We start from the raw sequence: 20,070 nt of genomic DNA, 5'->3' as shown, positions 1-20,070 counted from the left end.
TTGAAAGGAAGAAGATTTGAAACGATTCCCGAGATTAAGGCAAATGCGACGAAGGATCTGGAGGACATTACAAAAGAAGCGTACGAGGACTGTTTCAACAAGTGGAAACACCGTTGGGATAAGTGTGTGCGTTGGGGAGGAGAGTACTTTGAAGGGGTCCCAGACCTGTAACTTCTAAATAAAGTACATTTTGTTTTATGACGTCAGTCCGCGTATTTTTTGAACAGCCCTCGTATTATACTCCTCTGATTAGGATTTTGTTAATGACGAAACATTTTTCTTTAATCACAGTGTAATCCTTACCACGTCGGTGACAAAACGGTCATCATGGGAGATGCTGCTCACGCGATGGTGCCCTTTTATGGGCAAGGAATGAATGCCGTAAGTTAATTTTTTTTTAATGTAACTAATTTTTCTTCATTTAATTTCTTGAGATCGTAAGCATGTTGATATATTATTTGCCTTTTATGAGTTCCACTTTACCAAAGTAAGGCATTGGAATATATTTAATGTGTTCGAAATTAATTGATTTTATGAAACAATTAATTGATTGAAAAAAAATTCTAATTTGTTTTTAAAGTTCGCGCGAAGTTACACGAGGGCTATCTGCGCTAGCCGTCCCTAATTTAGCAGTATGAGACTAGAGGGAAGGCAGCTAGTCATCACAACTCACCGCCAACTCTTGGGATACTCTTTTATCCACTAAAAGTAGGATTGCCCGTCATGTTATAACGCCCCACGGCTGAAAGGGTGAGCATTATTTGGTGTGATGGGTACTCGATCCTGTGGTCTTCAGACTGCGAGTCAAATTTCCTAACCTTTCTCAACCTGAAGTGTTAATACCCATTCCAGCCGTTCTGAGATACATTCCTAACCACCTGGTTATGTCGTGCCAAAAGTTCTGGTGTCGAATAATATCGAAAAAGCAACAGTTATTCCATACAGAAAATAACAAGAGGGAAAGAAAGGCAAATTATATTATATAGTATACTGTGCATGTTAAAATATAGGTAACTCAATTGTGACAGTAGATCAGCCAATACTACATATCTAAAGTAGAGAGTAACATTAGGTAAAGCATTTAATAACAATAAGTTAAGCGATACATATTCGGAGAGTTGAGTTCATTGTACTGAAACTATTTTGAGCCTCACCACATTCTTACAGGATCAGCGTTGCCATGTCTAGTCATGCTTTATCTTAAAAATGTGCATTTTGATAATAGCTCTGCAGTGCAGTTTTCATTGCAAAAGGCTCTGTCAAAACCAGGGACGTAGATCCTGGGGGGGGGATATATATCCCCCCTTCATTTTAGGTGGGGGATATGGTGCATACAATCATCCTCCCTACAGTTTGGTCTGTTGAATTGTTTTATTGCATCACAGGCCTACAAATTTTGTGTTTGTTCTTGTGATTCTCGTGTTCTTACCAATCGAATTACATAATTAGGCCTAGATGTAGGCTTTTTTAGAAGCCGAAATGTACATCTTTAATATAAGCGTGCTTCTAAGCTTTGCGATCTAAGCGATAGTTCGTAAGTATCAGTCACTAGGCCTAAGTATACATACAAGTATCGTGGCAACAAGATTACTCTGTGACTGCATATTTACAGCTTTCAGGTTCACGTAATAAGAAATTACCAATTTGCAAATTGAACAGTCCACGTAAGTGGTTGCAAAAATCATCCCCCCATCGGGTATAAAAAATCTACGCCCCTGGACTCAAAACACTGTCATACCAAGTGCACTTATTCCTTTCTGTTTGCTTTTTGTTTGTTTTTTGGAATTTCGCACAAAGCAACTCGAGGGCTATCTGTGCTAGCCGTCCCTAATTTAGCAGTGTAAGACTAGAGGGAAGGCAGCTAGTCATCACCACCCACCGCCAACTCTTGGGCTACTCTTTTACCAACGAATAGTGGGATTGGCCGTAACATTATAACGCCCCCACGACTGGGAGGGCGAGCATGTTTTGGCGCGACTCGGGCACGAACCCGCGACCCTCAGATTACGAAGCGCACGCCTTAACGCGCTAGGCCAGGCCAGGCCCTGCTTTTTGTAATCCAGCTAGTATATAAAAACAAGGGCGACGGCTTTCCAGCACCTCTCAACATTCTGGTCGTACTGAAACTCAGTACGTCTCCGTGTGGAATACTATGAATAACCGCTGCATTTTCCAAGGTGGGTAACAGGGTAAAGATATTGACTGTTGGTCTTGTTTTCAGAAGAATCTCCTTCTTGATTATAGTGTGCGATGTTGCCTGGCACACAGACAGCTTTTTACACTGATCTTTTAATTCGTGATTCTATAAGACGTCACAATTCTGTTAACCACGGTTGGGGTACGACTTGTTGCAGTTCTCTTTCTGGGCGATTCTTCTTTACAAAGTTGAGCCATATTTCTTTGTTTACCAATGTCATTAAATACAAGATATATCATCGTCTTGGAAACTTTAAATTCACAATCTGGGCACGTTTTTATGATAATTTACATTGAAAAGGGTTGTTACATACCTTTCCCTAAAATAGTCAATTTTCGATGCATTACACAACCTACGCAACAAAAAATAGTATCAAATTATAGTTCTGATACACCTTGTTCCACTGCGACTTCACACATACTGTATTAATATGACGTATTCAATGCTGTACAACGTATCTTAAAGAGAAATTGTTTAATAAAAAGTATGTTTCCTTATTTTCCATGTACAGTGTACATCTAAGTATAATCAGATGATAACAATAGACTGATCTGCCATATTCAAAGTAATGTAGTGGTAAATCATTTGGTAACAAAATAAACTGATCTAACGTACAAACAGTAACATAGAGGATAAACAGGTTATAACAGTAGAAGAATTGATATACTGTACGAGTAGTATCGTGGAGATAAAGTAATTTATAACAGTAGGACTAATTGATATACTGTACACAATTACTTTAGAACATTATGGACAAAGCGCTAACTTGTTATTATAATACAATCTATGATCATTCACTTTATAATTACCGGTATACGTTCGTTACAGCTAAACTCACAAACACACAATTTAGGTATATTTGACTATATTTCTTACTAACTTTGTCTTTACTTAACTACTTCACTTGAACTATGTTTTTGATGCGTATTTGTAAATATGCTGACTAAGGTCTAGAACTTTCTAAGCACTGCGATATACTGTGATGTAACAATACCCGACCAAAACAACGAACAAAACTTAGAAAGTTCTTGTAACATGACGTAATAATAAATAATACAGGCATCAAATCACAACAATGTAACTTCAAAACATGATTCGTACACAGTTACATAAACAAACCTGAGATAAACTATCGCTTTAAACATAACTAAATTTAACTCTCACACTATACTTAAATTTAAAAAACTCTTGTATATGTAACATCAGGTCTTAAGAAATCGAAGCATTTTTTTATTAATAGAATTGACAATATGTCAATCTTAATTTTTTTTTAAATAGTAAATTAAAGTACGGCTCAACAATGTGAAGTGGGTTAGGTTTTGGAAAGTCGAAATTGTTTGGTTTATAGCAAATCCTGTTTGTACTTTTTGAGGAAAAGCGAGAAAAAATGCTCTAGTATTAGATTATTTTTTCCATTCAAAAACACGATTCACAATTTACGGCGAGATCGTTGTGCAATATCTATTTAACAATTTTTTACAATTCTGTTGGAAACTAATTTCGTGCAAAGTGGTTTGTTTCTTTGTTTTGGAATTTCGCACAAAGCTACTCGAGGGCTATCTGTGCTAGCCGTCCCTAATTTAGCAGTGTAAGACTAGAGGGAAGGCAGCTAGTCATCACCACCCACCGCCAACTCTTGGGCTACTCTTTAATTAACGAATAGTGGGATTAACTGAAACATTATAACGCCCCCACGGCTGGGAGGGCGAGCACGTTTAGCGCGACGCGGGCACGAACCCGCGATCCTCGGATTACGAGTCGCACGCCTTACGCGCTTGGCCATGCCAGGCCCTCCCCTCAGCATAATTGTAAATGACATCACGTACGTTCGCTGTACTGTCATTTAAAATATACTTTTCTGCCAAAGCTAAATAACCTTTAAAATTATTCTAATATTTTGAAAGTAGTGTTTAAAGAACAAATAATGTGCCCCTTTTTGCATTATCTTTATCCTCGGATCTCCTGCTAGGAAAACAAATAGTACTGTATGTTGAATAATGAAAAAAAAAAAAAAGCTTTAGCCTTCATCTTCAGCTAATATAGAAATTAACACGAAACTTCTTGACACTTTATATCATAAGAACGAAGAAACTGAAATGTTATGCTTTACTGAATTTAATATTTTCAGGTTATATATGGACTATATACATTATACCATATACAAGCAAGAGTATTTAATTTATTGCTGGTAGGTATAGCTGTATCACCGTTTGCTTGGTTTGGAAGAGGTTTCGGATTTAGTTCGGTATTTAGGAAATGTAAAACTTAAATCATCGCAAGAGTTTGTGTAAACCAAATACTTTTTATTTAGGTAAGAATTATAAATTACATTATATGTAATGAAAAATATTGTTTTATTTAGATCAAAACTAAAATTTGCATCTTATGCAAACTATATTATTATTTTGATAAGGGCAGCATATAAAATAAGGGTATTATTTTAGGGGTTCGAGGATTGTCTTATATTTGACGAGTTACTAGAGAGATATAACTTCGATTTAGGTAAGTTTGTAAGTGAAGACCTTTTCTTCCAATACAGTAATAAATTAATTCTTAAAAAAACAAAACATATTTACACTGAAAAACTGTAAAAGTTTCTTGTTACATATTTTAAAATATTTTTATGAAATGTATCTGAATACTCGTAAACGTCGCAAAATATATCGAGCCCAACTACTTTTAGGCAATAAGCCTATCCATAATGTTTTAATTACACTGGTTGAGATTAGTAATAATTTGTTTATTTTATGTCAGAAACTTGTAATAAACTCCCAGGTGTAATTACTGTATAAATAAAGGAGTAACATATATATATGTATATCGTGATTATGAATTTTAATTCATAAGCACAATTTTTAATTGTTGTTCCAGCTTATAAAACAATAACCAGATGTTATAAGTTACTTCATTTAACAGAAAATAATTTCCTCAGGAAGTGAAGAATTAATCTAACTGATTGTCCGCTGTGAAGACACGTTATAGTCACGTTGTTGTCTAAATGCTCTTAAGCTGTATTTTTTGTTTTATTTTTTCAATAAAGCTCAGGTCTTGCCAGAGTTTACTCTTTACAGGACTCCTGATGCTGAAGCCATATGTGACCTTGCAATGTACAACTATGTGGAGGTAACTGAATAAGATCTAAAATTTACTATATAACCATCGTATACAGAGCAAGGCAATATTGTTTCATTTAAAACATGTTTAATTTCCAAGCCTCACTCTGAAACAAATGATAATAAAATTGGTTTCAATACTCCTCATAACACTTACATTGATATCAACTACACAGTAACTTTTACCTCACTGCATATAACCTTATACAACTGGATATTAAAATCATATATATCATTTGTCATGTATTATTTAGAGCTAAATGTTTATAATTAAATATTTGTATATAACTGCTAGGTACCAGAAAGAACTTAATGTACTTATGGACTTTTTGTATATAAAATGATCCATGATAAATATATTTAAGAAACACCTCTATAGAATATCTTTAAATGAAATTGATGTTATTTTCAGTAGGAGTCTTAATGTTGGCTTTCACTACTTTTTCTCTTTCAGTGAGTTAAAGTGAGAAAAATTCCACTCTCTTTAATATTCACCCTTACCATTTTACTGCAGTATCTAATAACTTGTGTGGATAAAAGATTATATTGTGTACATAAATGTCACATAGAAAGAGGTGTTTACAACTCCTTTTAGCTTTTACAAGTTAATAGAATGGCATCTAATCTTAACCCGTATTAATATCGAATTGAATAGTTCATTTAAGTGTTAGTATTATTGCATGATCAAAATATACATGTTTATTTTTACTGATTCTTGTATAAATTATTTCACAAGATGAGACATCTAGTAAACTCCAAGGCATTTCTCATAAGAAAGAAGTTTGACAGATTCCTCAATCTCTTTTTTGCTGATTCATGGGTTCCTCTGTATACGATGGTAAGAATGAATCATTTGAACCACTACCAAAGTATCATTTTCTGGTTTATGCCTTCATTATATCTATGTTAAATTACCTTAATGTCAATGATAATAGTGATGAAAGTACATTTTTTTTATGTTTTGTTTAATTATTTCATTATAAGTATGTGTACCAAAAACACAAGATTAGTATCATGGTTTCTGTTTTCATAAAGTAATTTATCCAATTTGTGTATTTCTTTCAAAAATTTATAACTAAAAGATAGAAACATTTTAATCCCTTACAAATACAACTCTCCTCAAACTTGCCGTAACATGATTAAAAAGAACTTCCTGAATATTAATGAATTACTCAAATTTTTATTCTGAATATTTGAAAATACACTATGAGACAGTAAAATATTTTTAAGTGATAAAATAGATATTTTAGTAATCAAGGAAACATTGTCCTTAAACAGATTAGTGTCTTTAAGTATCAAGTATTTGAAATAAGTCATTCTAAGAAATAATGGCTCTAAAATTATATAGTTGTTCTTGTGTCTACGTAGGTTACATTTTCCAAGACAAGGTACCATCTCTGTGTCAAAAACAAAAAATGGCAAGACAAGGTAATGCAAATCAAGTCTTTCTAATGGACAAGTCATTTTGCTTTGTTATTTTGTCCAGGTTCAGTATCTCAGTGTAAAATTATGAATGTAAAACATGGAGAATTATTATCATGTGATGTATTATAAGTTATATTTAAGTATTAGGCAAAACTAAGAATTCCCTATGACTCTCTTAAGGTAGCCAAATGCCTCACCATCTAATTAGTGATGCACATGAAGGGATTAATGAAATTCCCACTGTGTCTATCTACTATCTAGCAAAACCACAGCCAGTAATAAAGCTGTATCACTCATTACACTATGTTTTAACTTTGTTCAGTGTCTCACAGATGAAAGATTTGACATGTTAAATTCTTCCATAACTAGTAAAGAATATACCTTTATTTGGATAAATATTTCTAAACTTTAATGCAAATAACATAAATTAGTAACAACCTTGTAAACTAGATGTGGGAAGGTGTGAAACTTTTACTTCTAGTGTTGACAAATTTTACAAACTATAGCTATCAGCCAAAAAAATGTCTTCTAATTGTAATATTTTGCTTTCTTCAATTCTTTAAGGAACCTTATATTGATAGCAGATTTGTCACCTAACAAAGAAAATTTGAGCAACTTTTTTTCAGTTACAATTTTCTTGTTTTGTTCCACATTTCACTTTTTATTTTCTTATGTGTTACTCCTAAGTACTCTGTATGTAAGAATTTTAGGCTTTCTCATAAACTTTTTCCTTTTGTCAACATCATTGATTTTAAAACACAGTCATTCAGTTCCTTTCAGTTTCTTTTCTGGTTTTAAATATGCATATACATTAAGGACAATGTATTGTAATCTTAAAATTATAAGATCTACTCATGTTGTCATAACTGATCCACTTTATCCGTAAACAAAACTTGAATCTTGTATATGCAGTTTCTATCTATTTCTTGTTTGTAGTTTAGCCATTAAAATATTATAAAACTCCTGTGCAATTATACTTTGTATAAAAACATGTTACAATACAATTCACTTTTATATTTAATATTAATAAATCAAAAAAGCCAGTGCTTGATTTTGTTACTGCATTTATTATTTCCAGGTCATCAATCAAATAATCCAGACAGCTGGTGTATCATCAAGTGTCATAGGATTATCTATGGTTGCCAAATTTCTGCATAACCACCCACATTGGCTTGACGCTGCTTTGGAACTTCTGAACAAATTTAAATTAAGCATGTCTTTATTTCAAAAGTAAATATGTTGATAATGAGAGAAAACATTAACTGTTAGTGTAATAAACAACCTAAAATATGAACTACTTTTGGCCAATTTACAAAATTTCTTCTCAAAATTTGAACTGTAACATTTTCTCATTAATATAATGTTATATATATATCTAAAATAGGATTTTATATATTACATTCAATCATCTTTAAATGGATATAATAAATTTTGTTCACTTGATGTTAAAATAAACACTTATATGATTCGTAATTCTTTTGATAAATGATAAATATTTGTAAAGCTAAAATATTTTGCTTTGTAATGAACATATTGTTCTACTATACCTTTTGATCAATGTTATCATGAGACATCTTATATTGTACTGCTGTATCAACTCTTCCTTAATTTTAGGTCTTTAAAGAATTTATTAGTTATGAGTTAGGTCTACAACAGAATGGTTCAACTCACTGTGTCATAATGCCAATACTAAATGATTTATACTAACACTTACTGAACAAAGGTGATGGAATGTAGTTCATATTAATTAATAAATATGGTATTTCAAATTAAATATGATAATACATGGAGTTATTTTTGGATAATTCTCTTTTGCCTCATCATTTTAACATTAAAAACATCCTATGAAATCTTTAAAAAATGCTGAAATACAAAAGATATCGTATTACATAGGTCATTATTTTTGAGGGCTTTAATACTTAAAATGTAATAAGTTTGTTTTCTTGATTGTATTAGAATTTTTGTAAAAACCTATACAAGGTATACTTGTGTAAAGCTACTCCTGATTCAAATGATTGATGGAAAAGGGGAATGAGTCAACAGCACTTGTCAAGTAGCTGCTCTTCACTATTTTTATGTTAATATTCATGTTTATAGTTCATATAATAATGGATTTTACATTTTCTCACATCATTCTCTCCAATATTTTATATAAAAAGAATTTATAAAAAAAAATCAGTCAGTTCAAAACATTGATTAAAAAAGAAGTCAAATATTTACCTGATACGTTCTAAACAAATTCTTTTTTTTTCATGAAGTTATACATACATGGTGTTATATAATATTGTCCTCAAGCTAGCGTATTCCAAATTTTCTCAGTTCACGATGCCCTCAGTGTCTTGTCAGTTTTTTCACAGCAGCCCTAGGCAAAATGAAAACCTAACAGATCCATTTATTAAGTAGTTAGATCCAAATAACTTAATACTTATTAATCATTTATGTTCTAACAACTTGGTAGCCATTTGAAAGAATAATACCTCTAAATTAAAAGTAAAAACAATATTTTTGTTCCATTTTTAAATAACCACAATTACTAATGGTATGTGTGTATGTTGGTCACTGCACAGCTTCTCAAACCTTGGAATCAGGTTGGACACCCCCACCTTCATTTCCTGTTCCACATTGACTTGCACACAGTACTTTTTACTACAGCAACTGCCCAAAAATCCAGCTTTGCAGAGAGGTGTTGTCGCAAAAGGAATTAGGATTCGCTGAGCTTTAGCACTTAGCAGCAAATATTCATTTCTTAGTGATATCCAAAACTCAGTTCCATGCTGCCAAATTTTATTTTTAAAGTCTTGTCACAAGACAGCTCAGTAAGATTTTCTTCTTATGCTGAGGTAAATTCAGATGGGGCCATAGCCTTGAATGGGTCTTGGATCCATGCAAACTTCTATATATATTCTGAAAAGTAATTTTCAAACCAGTCACTGAGCTGTGTTAGGTGCTCCTCAAAAACAGATTTCAGTTTGTGGGTCAAATCGACTTCATTGGATGTAACAAACTGCTGCAACAGGGGTAAACAGTCTTTGCCACCACTTTCATTCATTTTTCTTCTCCATAGTAGTAACTTTTTTTGAAGGATGAAACCTTCTCTGTGAGTTTCAGAATTGTGTGTGTTGCCTTCCTGCAGAGAGAGATTCAACATTCAGTTTTTTGAAGAGATTGCACAAGTATGCTAATTTTGACAAAAATCAGTATCCAAGAAGTTTTTAGCACATTCATATTTTTCTTTTTTGAGATAAGAGTAGAGTTCGTGCTGTAATTCGAACACATGGGACAATACATTCCCATGGGAGAGCCATCGCGAGCTACAGTAGTACAACAAAGATGTGTGCTCATATCCTCACACAGTTTTTTGAAAAAAACTCACCTTCTGTGGCCAAGTTTTTATAAAGTTTACCACTTTCAACACACTTTCTAGAACTAAGTTCAGTGGAGGACTTAGGTGCTTTGATGCAAGGGCTTTCCTGTGGATTATACAGTGGGTCTGCATTGCATCAAGTGCTTTGCTTTGATTGAGTGCTGCAATCCTCCATAACAGCCAAACATAGAATAACCACCATCAGTACACACCCTAATGCACTTAGTTCAGTCTAAGTTGTTTTAACACAAGTCAAACAAGTCTTGAGCCTTTATACCTGCAGTGATACTTTTATAAAAGAGAAGGTCATCCACAATTTTGTCACCATTCACGAATCATGTGTAGCAAATCAAATGAGAATCCTTGTTACTATCCATTGCCTCATCTAGCTGTAACCCAAATTCCTTTCCTTTCATTCTTTCAATTAGCTGATCATTGAGGTCTTCAGCCATGTGTTGGGTTCTACAACTGATAGTATTGTTGGATAAATGCACCTTTGAAAGCAGTCTTCCTGCAGATTTGCCAACCATAATGTTCATCATATCCACCACAACTGGTAAAATCAGTTCTTCTGCAACGGTGTGAGGCCTTTTTTTACATTTTGTGGCTCTATATGCCACCTTTTAGGATGCTAGCAAAGCATTGCTTGGTATTGATAAGTGTTTCAAAAATGTATCTTTTTGTTCTTTCAATTTTTTTTAACTTTCTGGTAAAATAATCACAAGATTTACTAGTCATGTTATGATTATTAGTCTCTAAGTGGTGTTTTAGTTTACTTAGAAGCATGCACTCTGGAGCTCAAACTTTTAGAAATAATACACGCTGTGGACACTCTTCATGATTAACATCTACTGAGGTAAAACCAAAATCTAAATAATTATTGTCATATTTCTGTTTCTTCACAACTTTACCACTGGTCTGTGGTTCACCATCCTTTTTGTCACTCCCACACTTCTTATTGATATTAAAAAATATTTCCATTTTTATACATAATGACTAAAAATGAACAAAATAATTCACTGAACTCAGCTAGACTTCAGAGACACTTGATCACAACACCCTTCAGTTATTTCGATTACTGACTGGCCTGGAGAGTCGACAGGTATTTATATATAAAATCTAAGAAACGAGAAAATTATAGAAGTTACTGACATAGCCAAAAATATGAGTAAACAAAAATATATTTCAAACATATGAGAACATTATCGAAAGGAATGTTAAAACTGTGAACTACTTCAAGCTAGTAGTTTGCACAGAGTCTGACAGATGTTGACATCGCTGTGTTTCCCTTGAAAATTTGAAATAACCAGTGGCATGTGGTTTGGAAACCATTGCCTTAAGCATTTGTCTTTTGAATGCATTTGAAAGATTTTTTGTATGCAGCTTTACTGATACTTTTCCAGGTTCTAGGGGTGTATCCTGTATGTTGTCCATGTCTCAGCTCCATAGAGTAAGATGAGGATCACAACTGCTTCATACACCATGAGCTTGGTTTTTATCTGATGTTGTGATCTTCAAACCCCTGTTTTCCCAAGTGATCAAAGACTGTACCTTCACATTTGAGGTGATGTTGGCTTTCTTTGTTAGTGTCAGGTGTGAAAGTTGGCTTCTGAGGTATGAAAAATGCTTAACATTCTTCAAATTTCTCCATAAATCAGAATTTCCAAAGCTGGAAACTGTTCAGTGGTCTTCTAAATGTTGAACATCAATCCAGTTTTTTTTTTGTATGTTTTTATAAAGATGTCAACAATTGCCTGATGATTTGCTTCTGACTGAACACACACTGAATTATTATAACTGTATTGGAGCTCAATGACTGAATTTGAGATGGTCTTAGTTCTGGATCTGAGTTAGCTGAGATTAAACAACTTAATCTCCATTTGGTAAGTTAGCTCCATCCCAACTGAGAGTTTATCTAATTCTCATCTCATTGAGTGACCTTCCAGGCCAGCTTTGTATTTTCTGTTAGTAGCAGTAATTTGTCAAATGACTTTCTTGGGTTTTACCAGGAGCTTCTAAACCTGGTCCATTTCTGCTCTAACTTGGTGTACTTCTTTCTCTAATCACAAAAGTTGGCTACAGACATTTCTGAGTCTGGTTACCTTCATAATTATGTAAGGCCCAATCCTCAATCTACTTAATTGCTTTTTTTAGCAATATCCTGTTGTATATTAAGATTTGGTTTATTGAAAGACTATTGGTTATCTCCGTTGGTAGTATGGCTGGGAAATATACTCAAGGTCATTCCTGCGGTAAATGACAGGATTCCAAAGATTGTGGTCTCTTAGCAACTGATGTTGTGGCACCTTCATTTACCACCAGAACTCTTGCTGCAGGTGATATAGTTATTGCTGGTCATTGTTTCATTGATTCCAGCTTTGTGAAACCTCCAAGCATCTAGTTGATTCTTATGAAGGCCTTAGCTTCAAACAGTTCTTTTTACATTTTCATATGTAGTACACCCATCAAAGGTGTGTGCACATTTAATGTCAGTGTCATGTTAAAAAATAATCAGTAAAATTTGTGCTTATAAAATATTTCAGTCTGTGTGACTAAGAATATTTTACCATAACCCATAAAATACTAAGTAAACCAAGTTTATATTCAATATGATATCCAAGCTTATTTCTGTGAATTTCATCTAGTATTGACAATTTCATTTATAATTTGATATAATCCAATTGAAATATCTTGCACCACACTTACTAAAAAACACTAGGTAAAACTATATTTTCTCTTAAGTGATGTGTGAATTTTTTGCTACTGTTATCTCTCCATAAAAATTCACTGTCTGTCATATATGTAAGTATCAAAATTAAAACATTGTCTCTCTAATACTAATAAAATAGCAGGTGCACTCTATCTTCCAGTAACACCTACCAGATCACTAATCACAATTATAACTTTGTATCAGAAAGACTTAACCTTCAGATGTCACTTAAAAGTAGTGTTATTGGTGTAATCAATCCATTCATGTTATGAAACAAATGTAAATTACTATATGCAATGCTTATTTGTTTATCTGCTTATTTTGCACAAAGACACTTATAACCCTCCTTAATGTAGAAGTAATACATTGAAAGGAAAACAACTAGTCAACTCCATGTACTGGCAACTCTTTATCAATTCTTTACCACTGAAAAGTGGGAATTAGCATCAAATTATAATGTTTTGACAGTAGAAAGATCAACCATTTCAATCATAGATTGTGAGCCAATGCCAGCAATTCATGTGGATGTATAAACCTAAACACATGCTTTTACTTATACACATAGTTTGCTAAATGCATATTGTAACATACATCAGTGGCCTATAACAGACTGTCTTTGGCTCATGATGACTTACACAAATAACTTTCAATAACTGTGACTTTTAATATGTTGTTATCTATAAGATGTCCATTCTTTTACTGTTTTATCATATGACTAGTCACATGTCATAAATTGGCAACATACCATACATTTTACAGTCTGTACCACCAAATAAAAAATTATAAAATGAAGTGCACCTATTCAACATACCTAACAGTTTACACAAGTCAAAGAAAAGTTGGGTGTTTAAATTATTTCTCTTGTCAATATATATATCATTTTGGTCCAAGCCAAGTTTTCTATTGCCCTGTCAATGTCACAGGTACGGGCTATACAAATGTATGACTTCACTTTGGGATACAATAGCTAGCCATGAAAATACTCTTTATCTAAAAGTGGTCCAAAGATATCAAAGGCAATTCTTTGCTGGAGTTTATCTTATCTTGTTCACAATTTCTCTGAAAGGAACACATTGTACAGTGTTGACACCATTGCTGAACATCTTACCCTGAATGCAGCCAGAAGAACCACAAATGATTGTTAACACAAGTATGAATAACATTCTGGTAACTTCCAACTTTCTGTGATGCAATATATCTTGCTTTAAAGCTCTGGAGAAACTAGCTGCAGTACAGGTTGAGAGCCACAGCTTAGTAGTTGATTGTGATGACATAAAAGACTTTCCTGCACTAATAATTACTCATACAAGTGCCACAGGCTACTTGTATCCATGCAATGTGTCTCAGCTAGCTGCTGACCATCTCCTTTCTGCATGAGAATGAATGCCCATATTAGATCTGGATCCTTCATTTGTTCTTCTCGAAACTCCCAAAGTGTAATTGTGAAATTCATCCACTAATTGAATCATCTTCTGTATGGTTTATGTAAACATCACAACAGAAATGGTTTTAACTCCCACATGGTGCCCAATTTTAGGACATTAACTGAATTGATAAAGTATCACGTATGTTGAAACAGTCCATCAGCACTTCTATATTGTGGGTCCAAATGATGCTGTATGACTAAATCATACTTTTGCAATGCTATTATCTGTCACACAATATACCTTCCAGATCTGTAAAATTATTATGCACTTCTGTGATGGATATTCCATGCTAGTAGTTAATTTTCTATCATACAGTTAGTGATCATAATATTTATTAAAAACTACAACTATTAATAGCTATGTTTTCATCATACAATATCTCCAAGAGTCTGCAATTACCTTACATAGTTAACATTCTACTCCTTGTAATAATAATAACACTTCACAAAACACCACTGTCACTAGCATAAGAATCTAATAAGAATTCAGTCTTGTCATGTATAATTTGTGAATGCCATACAGACTTATCTTATGCCACACATTTCACTTCAATCCTCCAATTATAAAAGAAATTTGAAGTTTACCTTTTGAAAAGCAGTCCATCTAAATGAGAAACATGAGAAATTTTAAAGACGTGCCAACAAAGCACCATGTTCAAACTTCTTCTTACAGTACCACATAATATAATAATATGCAAAACAGTTATGAATGTCATATCTACAATCTTCCGTTTGAAATTATTCTAAGCTTTTTGGGGTATCATGGAGCAGTTGTGTAGCTTCGAGATTAATCCTTGCCTATACGATTGAAGTAATGAAGAACATGAACAAGAGTTGGCCAAATCACGTCAGAAACACTACTTCAGTTTTAAAATTGTGAGACTGATTATGGCTGGAAATTGAATGTAATACTTATATATTTTGTTTGCTTGAAGTTAGGCACAAAACTACACAATGGGCTATCTGTGCTAGCCGTCCCTAATTTAGCAGTGTAAGACTAGAGGGAAGGCAGCTAGTCATCACCACCCACCGCCAACTATTGGGCTACTCTTTTACCAACAAATAGTGGGATTGACCGTCACATTATACACCCCCACGGCTGGGAGGGCAAGCATGTTTAGCGCGACGCGGGCGCGAACCCGCGACCCTCAGATTACGAGTCGCACGCCTTACGCGCTTGGCCATGCCAGGCCAAAAATAAACGAGAATATTCATAACATTTTACCTGTATATCACTAGATAATTCAAATAAATATATATAATAAAATATTGTATTGTGATAGTAGTGAAAATTGCATAATCAAATTGAAGATAGCGTATTGTTCCGGTTGAAGTAATAACGAATACCATTTCAATCCTGATATGGAACCCTCTTGAAATGAATCATTACTAATTTCGTTCCAAGTATCATGCATGTGCAAGGTCATTGTGGTCACAAACTGATGTATCCATCCGACAGTTCTTCACTTGTGAGAAAATCAAGAAAATAACATCATTTTATGCATTACTCTGTTTTGCTTTGAGAAATAAAGGACTTGATATTAAGGTTCAACATAATATATTTTAAATATATTATTCAGATAAAATATTTTTAAATGTTTTCTGTTCAAAAACAAATATATAGAAACCGGTTTGAGCCGGTTGACCTGTCGTAGGAATACATCCTTAGTAATCTAACGCATTGCAGGTTTTTCAGACAAAGAATTGGAAGAGAGGAAAATTGTATGTTAGTATTATGACTTTGTGTAGAGTAATTATTTATTTCACGTTATTATTTGATGTTTGGATTTTTACAAGTATAATACTGTTTATTAATACTACACGTCAAATCACAAAATTGTGTTATAATTATTCGTAAACATTTGGTTTGATGTGAGAGTTTAAAGGAAGTGAGCATTCTATGTAAAGCAGTAGTACTACTACTAATAAAAATTATTATAGTCTTAGGATTAATTATTTAAAATTTTAATTGAATTTTAAGCTAATTGGTTGCTACTACTATTTGCAAAGTTACGTAAAATTTACAATGTGCATTGAAATTTGAATAGTGTTTTATATTTATAATTGATTTTAGCTGAGTGAGACCTACTGTTGTACCTTTCAGTATAAGGTTATTTACGCCATTAGTGTATTAAGTTAATGTAGACTCGGGCCTAATAAGCTCAAGTGATGTTAAAAGTATTACCCATGATAAAAACGTTCGTTCTTGACAAGAGTGATAGCTTAATTAATTAATGGTTTTTCATGCTTTGTAATATACATAATAATTGATATGAGCTAAGTATGTATTTTGTAGTGTGGTTCACGTTAATGATTGTGTAAATTATAATTTTTTGTTTATTGATTGTTTAACGGCAGCCCTGTCTTCTAAATCTATATTTAGGTTGTTATTTATGCTTTGTAACCTAGGTAATGTAAATTAATTTTATGGTGTCAACTAACAAGAATTTCAGTGTCAAGTCAATAGGTTCTAAAAGTGTCTGTTATGCAGGTTTTTCTTAACTGTATTTTTGTTTATTAATATATAATTATAAGATCTTGTTTTCTTGCTACAAAAATGTTTGCATCATTGTTCTCCTGATTCTGTATAGGTTAACGAAGATGCAGAGAAGAGACAGAGGAACAAGAGTTTTTGTTGGAGGTCTGACTGAAGATATTCAAAAAGAAGATCTGGAGATGGAATTTAGTAAAGTTGGAAAACTTTTGAGTGTGTGGGTAGCTCAGAACCCACCTGGTTTTGGGTTTGTAGAATTTGATCACAGGGATGATGCTGATGAAGCAATCAACTCAATGAATGGGCAAATTATCAATGGCATAAGAATCAGGGTAGAAATGTCTCGAGGAAGACGTGGAAGAGGAGGACCAAGAGGAAGAGGGGGATCCAGAGGAGGGCGAGGTGGTGGCTTTAGAGGTGGTCGTGGGGGATATGATAGACGGGGCTCATCGTACGACTCGTACAGGGGAGATAGCAGCTTCTCTCGCAGAGGGGGTGGATACAGGTCTCGAGATGGAGGAGGTGGAGGTAGATTTGATGAATTTGACTCGTACGGAGATGGTTATGATTCTTATGACTACAAGAGCTCTGGTCCAAGCTACCTCAGCAGATCCCCAATTGGCAACAGGTAGTTTACAAAGTGAGCAAAGCCTTCGTCACTTTCCATCTTTTAGCCTAACTTTTTAGCATGGACTTATGAATAGTCATCATATTTAGTCAGTTACTTGGGCTCTATGGTTCACATTTGCCATTATTTTTAATAGGGCTACAAAACTACTGGTTTTAATCATTAACTTTGGTTATGGATGTTTCATGACCTATAAGTTATAAATTTTTTATGAAAATTAAAAACTGAAAAATTTATAACTTCACAAAACAGGGCCATGTTTAAGATACGTAGGACCTGTAAGTATGTAATTTAATTACAAAACTGATTAAATATGCACAGTGGGTATTTATTTTACTACATCATTGAAGTATATTATTTGTATTACATGTGTGATCATGGTGGTAAATTGAATACTCTTCTCATCGGCACATCCATGCTTTATTTCAAGTTTTCAGTTGAAAAAGGCTCACTTTCAAAATTTTGTCAACCTGCATTACTGAATTTTCTTTGTATTTATGAAATGTTTGCTTCTGTGTACTGTATAAAATCGCAAAGGATGAAACCTTATGCAGCAGTTAAGTAAGATTTTTACCAACCTGGAACTACATGTTTTACTTCAATTTTGCATCAACAGAACTACATCTGTCAATTTAGACTAAACTACTTGATGACTGCTGCTAATATCCAGTTTCATGCTTAGCATTGATGTATAAGTTATTAATTTATTCCTCCAAATAGCACCTGACTTCTTCAGTGGATTATACATTTTGCAACATTTTTCAACTGTTTCCAGTGTCTTTCACTTGTTATTTCGTTTTCCAGAAATGTACCAGGTGTTACTTCAAAATTATGAATTAATTATTGCTCTCTGCTTCAGCCTTTCTCAATAGCCTTCAGGGATGCTGCACCAAACAGTTTTTTTCCGATTTCCATTTTTTTAACAATGGAGCTTCAATCCAGGAAAAGGTAAGTTTTATTGCCCTTCATTGAAAAACCGAAATTGCATAAATAGGTAGCTATTTTGAGTTTTGTAGTTGAAAAATCACTTAAAGGTAAGTATCTTGATTTAATGCTTCTCTCAAAATGCTACTATGAGCTTCAATTCTGCAATGATGGTACTAATTTTGTGAGACACTGCTTTATCACTTGAGATGCACGTGCAGGCCTTGGACTCATTTGGACAAACAACTGGTTAGTACAAACATTGACTTTTTTCAAAGTTGTATGCTTCATAATTTGCTTCTGTGACCTTCAGATCCATTGAATCCCAGATTTGGAAGAACTAAGCATTATCTTCCATTTACAGATCTTAACCAGCAGCTTATTTTTTGCATCTTGTTTGATTCTTGTCTAATTTCACTACATTTCATGTTTGGAATCCATGAAAATGGAGAACCATTCTGACCTTGCTTCAATAATTCAATGCAAATACTCCTTTCTTCAAACAGTGCCTACTGAGTAGAAGTTCTTCAAGATGCTTCAGCAGTACCTTCGTCAAGTCAGTGATTCCCTTGTTTTACCAAGGGTTATACATTCTGCGACTGAAGTGTAAAGTCTTCACTATTATTGTGGCCCTTGTCATTTTGAGTTATGTGAATTTGTTTTTATAGCATTGTGTTGGCTTGTTGAAAGTTGCACAACCTCACAGATTTCAACTTTGACATATTATTATGAATTCTCATAATAAAATAAACTTATGATTACTTGTGACTTACAAATTTTGAATGTAAATTTTGAATTTAAATAAAAAAACATTTTCTTGTAATTTGTTATTTTAATTGTTTTAGTAATATATTTTCTGCCATGATATATGAACAACAAAGAATAATTTTGGTTTAGCTTTGCACACTTTTCTTTAAGAAAAGGTAAAATCAATTCTTGTGAAGTGCACACTTCTACTATTGCTGATGACAAACACTGTTAAACTAATAACCAGAGTATATCTTTATTACAAATTATAAATACTCTTCTGGGGAATATTCTATAAGATTAAAACTGTTTGTGTTTGGTAGGGGGGACAAAAAGTGTGTGCAGGCTATCCATACCATTAGGATTAGTGTATTATTCCCTTATACTAAGATTTAGTCCAAAACTGTTCTAGGAGTTTGGTAGTCTCCAGTTTTTGTAAAGTGTAAAAATTATCTTCCATTCTGGCCTCATTTCTTCAAATGAGGTACATTTGATTGTTAAACATTTCTTTTGAATTGTTATATTGGAATGTAAATGGAATGTGACTTTTCTTAATTCAAAATGGAAGAAAGTAATACTGAAGAATAAGTGATACAGATTTGTATGATTATGCATACTTTTAATGTAAACTAGTACCTAAGTCTCTAACAGTTATAACAGAACTTGTACAGATAAAGCTCTGTGACACATCTTGGGGAAACATAATACTGTTTTCTGTGAAAGAAACAAGACAATGTTAAACGTTTATTCTTTGCAGGCAGTGTTACTTGTTAACCGTTGTTATGAAACTGGAACTTAGAAAAAAAAAATGGTTGGATAGCTCTTCTTTTCACAGTACTGTAAATAGCAGTTACTTGAATTAATGTGCATACATGTATTGTACCATCATTAGCCCCTGAGTGGCATGCCTGTTTATTTACACTGCTACAAACCAGATTTTGATACTTGTGGTGAGCAGAACAAAGATAGCCCATTGTGTAACTTTATGTTTAATTCTAATCAACTTTGTCACTACAATGCTTTATCAATAAACTACAATAAA

General features: G+C 33.4%; 2 protein-coding genes and 1 long non-coding RNA gene across 10 annotated transcripts in view; 2 read left to right on the top strand and 1 right to left on the bottom strand.

The window, feature by feature from the left end:
• The window catches only part of cn (Kynurenine 3-monooxygenase cn), a 38,372-nt gene extending 29,863 nt beyond the window's left edge, over positions 1-8,509 (top strand). Inside the window, exons 11-16 of one of the 4 annotated variants that reach the window (XR_013029254.1) lie at positions 292-381; positions 4,642-4,699; positions 5,269-5,320; positions 6,047-6,148; positions 6,679-6,738; positions 7,814-8,509. Coding sequence is in view for 2 of the 4 variants with exons in the window: in XM_076505810.1 (XP_076361925.1) it covers positions 292-381; positions 4,642-4,699; positions 5,238-5,320; positions 6,047-6,148; positions 6,679-6,738; positions 7,814-7,969 (549 nt within the window). In the remaining 2 variants the exon portion in view is untranslated. Of the gene's footprint in view, positions 1-291; positions 382-4,641; positions 4,708-5,237; positions 5,321-6,046; positions 6,149-6,678; positions 6,739-7,813 lie in introns of all 4 variants that reach the window. The other 3 variants (XR_013029250.1, XM_076505810.1, XM_076505819.1) reach the window with 3 other exon arrangements.
• On the bottom strand, positions 7,787-15,714 carry LOC143252936 (uncharacterized). Its single transcript, XR_013029255.1, has 3 exons — positions 15,583-15,714; positions 8,956-9,097; positions 7,787-7,927 (listed from the first exon to the last, which is right to left on the bottom strand). It is a non-coding gene; the product is annotated as an uncharacterized LOC143252936 (long non-coding RNA).
• Positions 15,715-15,807: 93 nt separating this feature from the next.
• Positions 15,808-19,104, top strand: LOC143252909 (serine/arginine-rich splicing factor x16-like). 5 transcript variants are annotated; one of them, XM_076505776.1, is made up of 3 exons: positions 15,808-15,957; positions 16,827-17,357; positions 18,788-19,104. In XM_076505776.1, the coding sequence occupies exons 2-3, from the start codon at positions 16,837-16,839 to the stop codon at positions 18,795-18,797; spliced, it is 531 nt and encodes a 176-aa protein (XP_076361891.1). In that variant the 5' UTR covers positions 15,808-15,957; positions 16,827-16,836; the 3' UTR covers positions 18,798-19,104. The 5 variants fall into 5 exon arrangements, with proteins under 5 accessions (XP_076361891.1, XP_076361910.1, XP_076361872.1 ...); XM_076505795.1 differs by having other exon boundaries at positions 16,827-17,369; XM_076505757.1 differs by having other exon boundaries at positions 15,858-15,961.
• Positions 19,105-20,070: the final 966 nt, after the last annotated feature.

The sequence above is a fragment of the Tachypleus tridentatus genome, chromosome 1 (assembly GCF_004210375.1).
Source record: "Tachypleus tridentatus isolate NWPU-2018 chromosome 1, ASM421037v1, whole genome shotgun sequence".
Classification (NCBI taxonomy): Eukaryota; Metazoa; Arthropoda; class Merostomata; order Xiphosura; family Limulidae; genus Tachypleus; species Tachypleus tridentatus.
The sequence above is the reverse complement of the archived record's forward strand: the minus strand, read 5'-3'. Positions and strand labels throughout refer to the sequence as shown.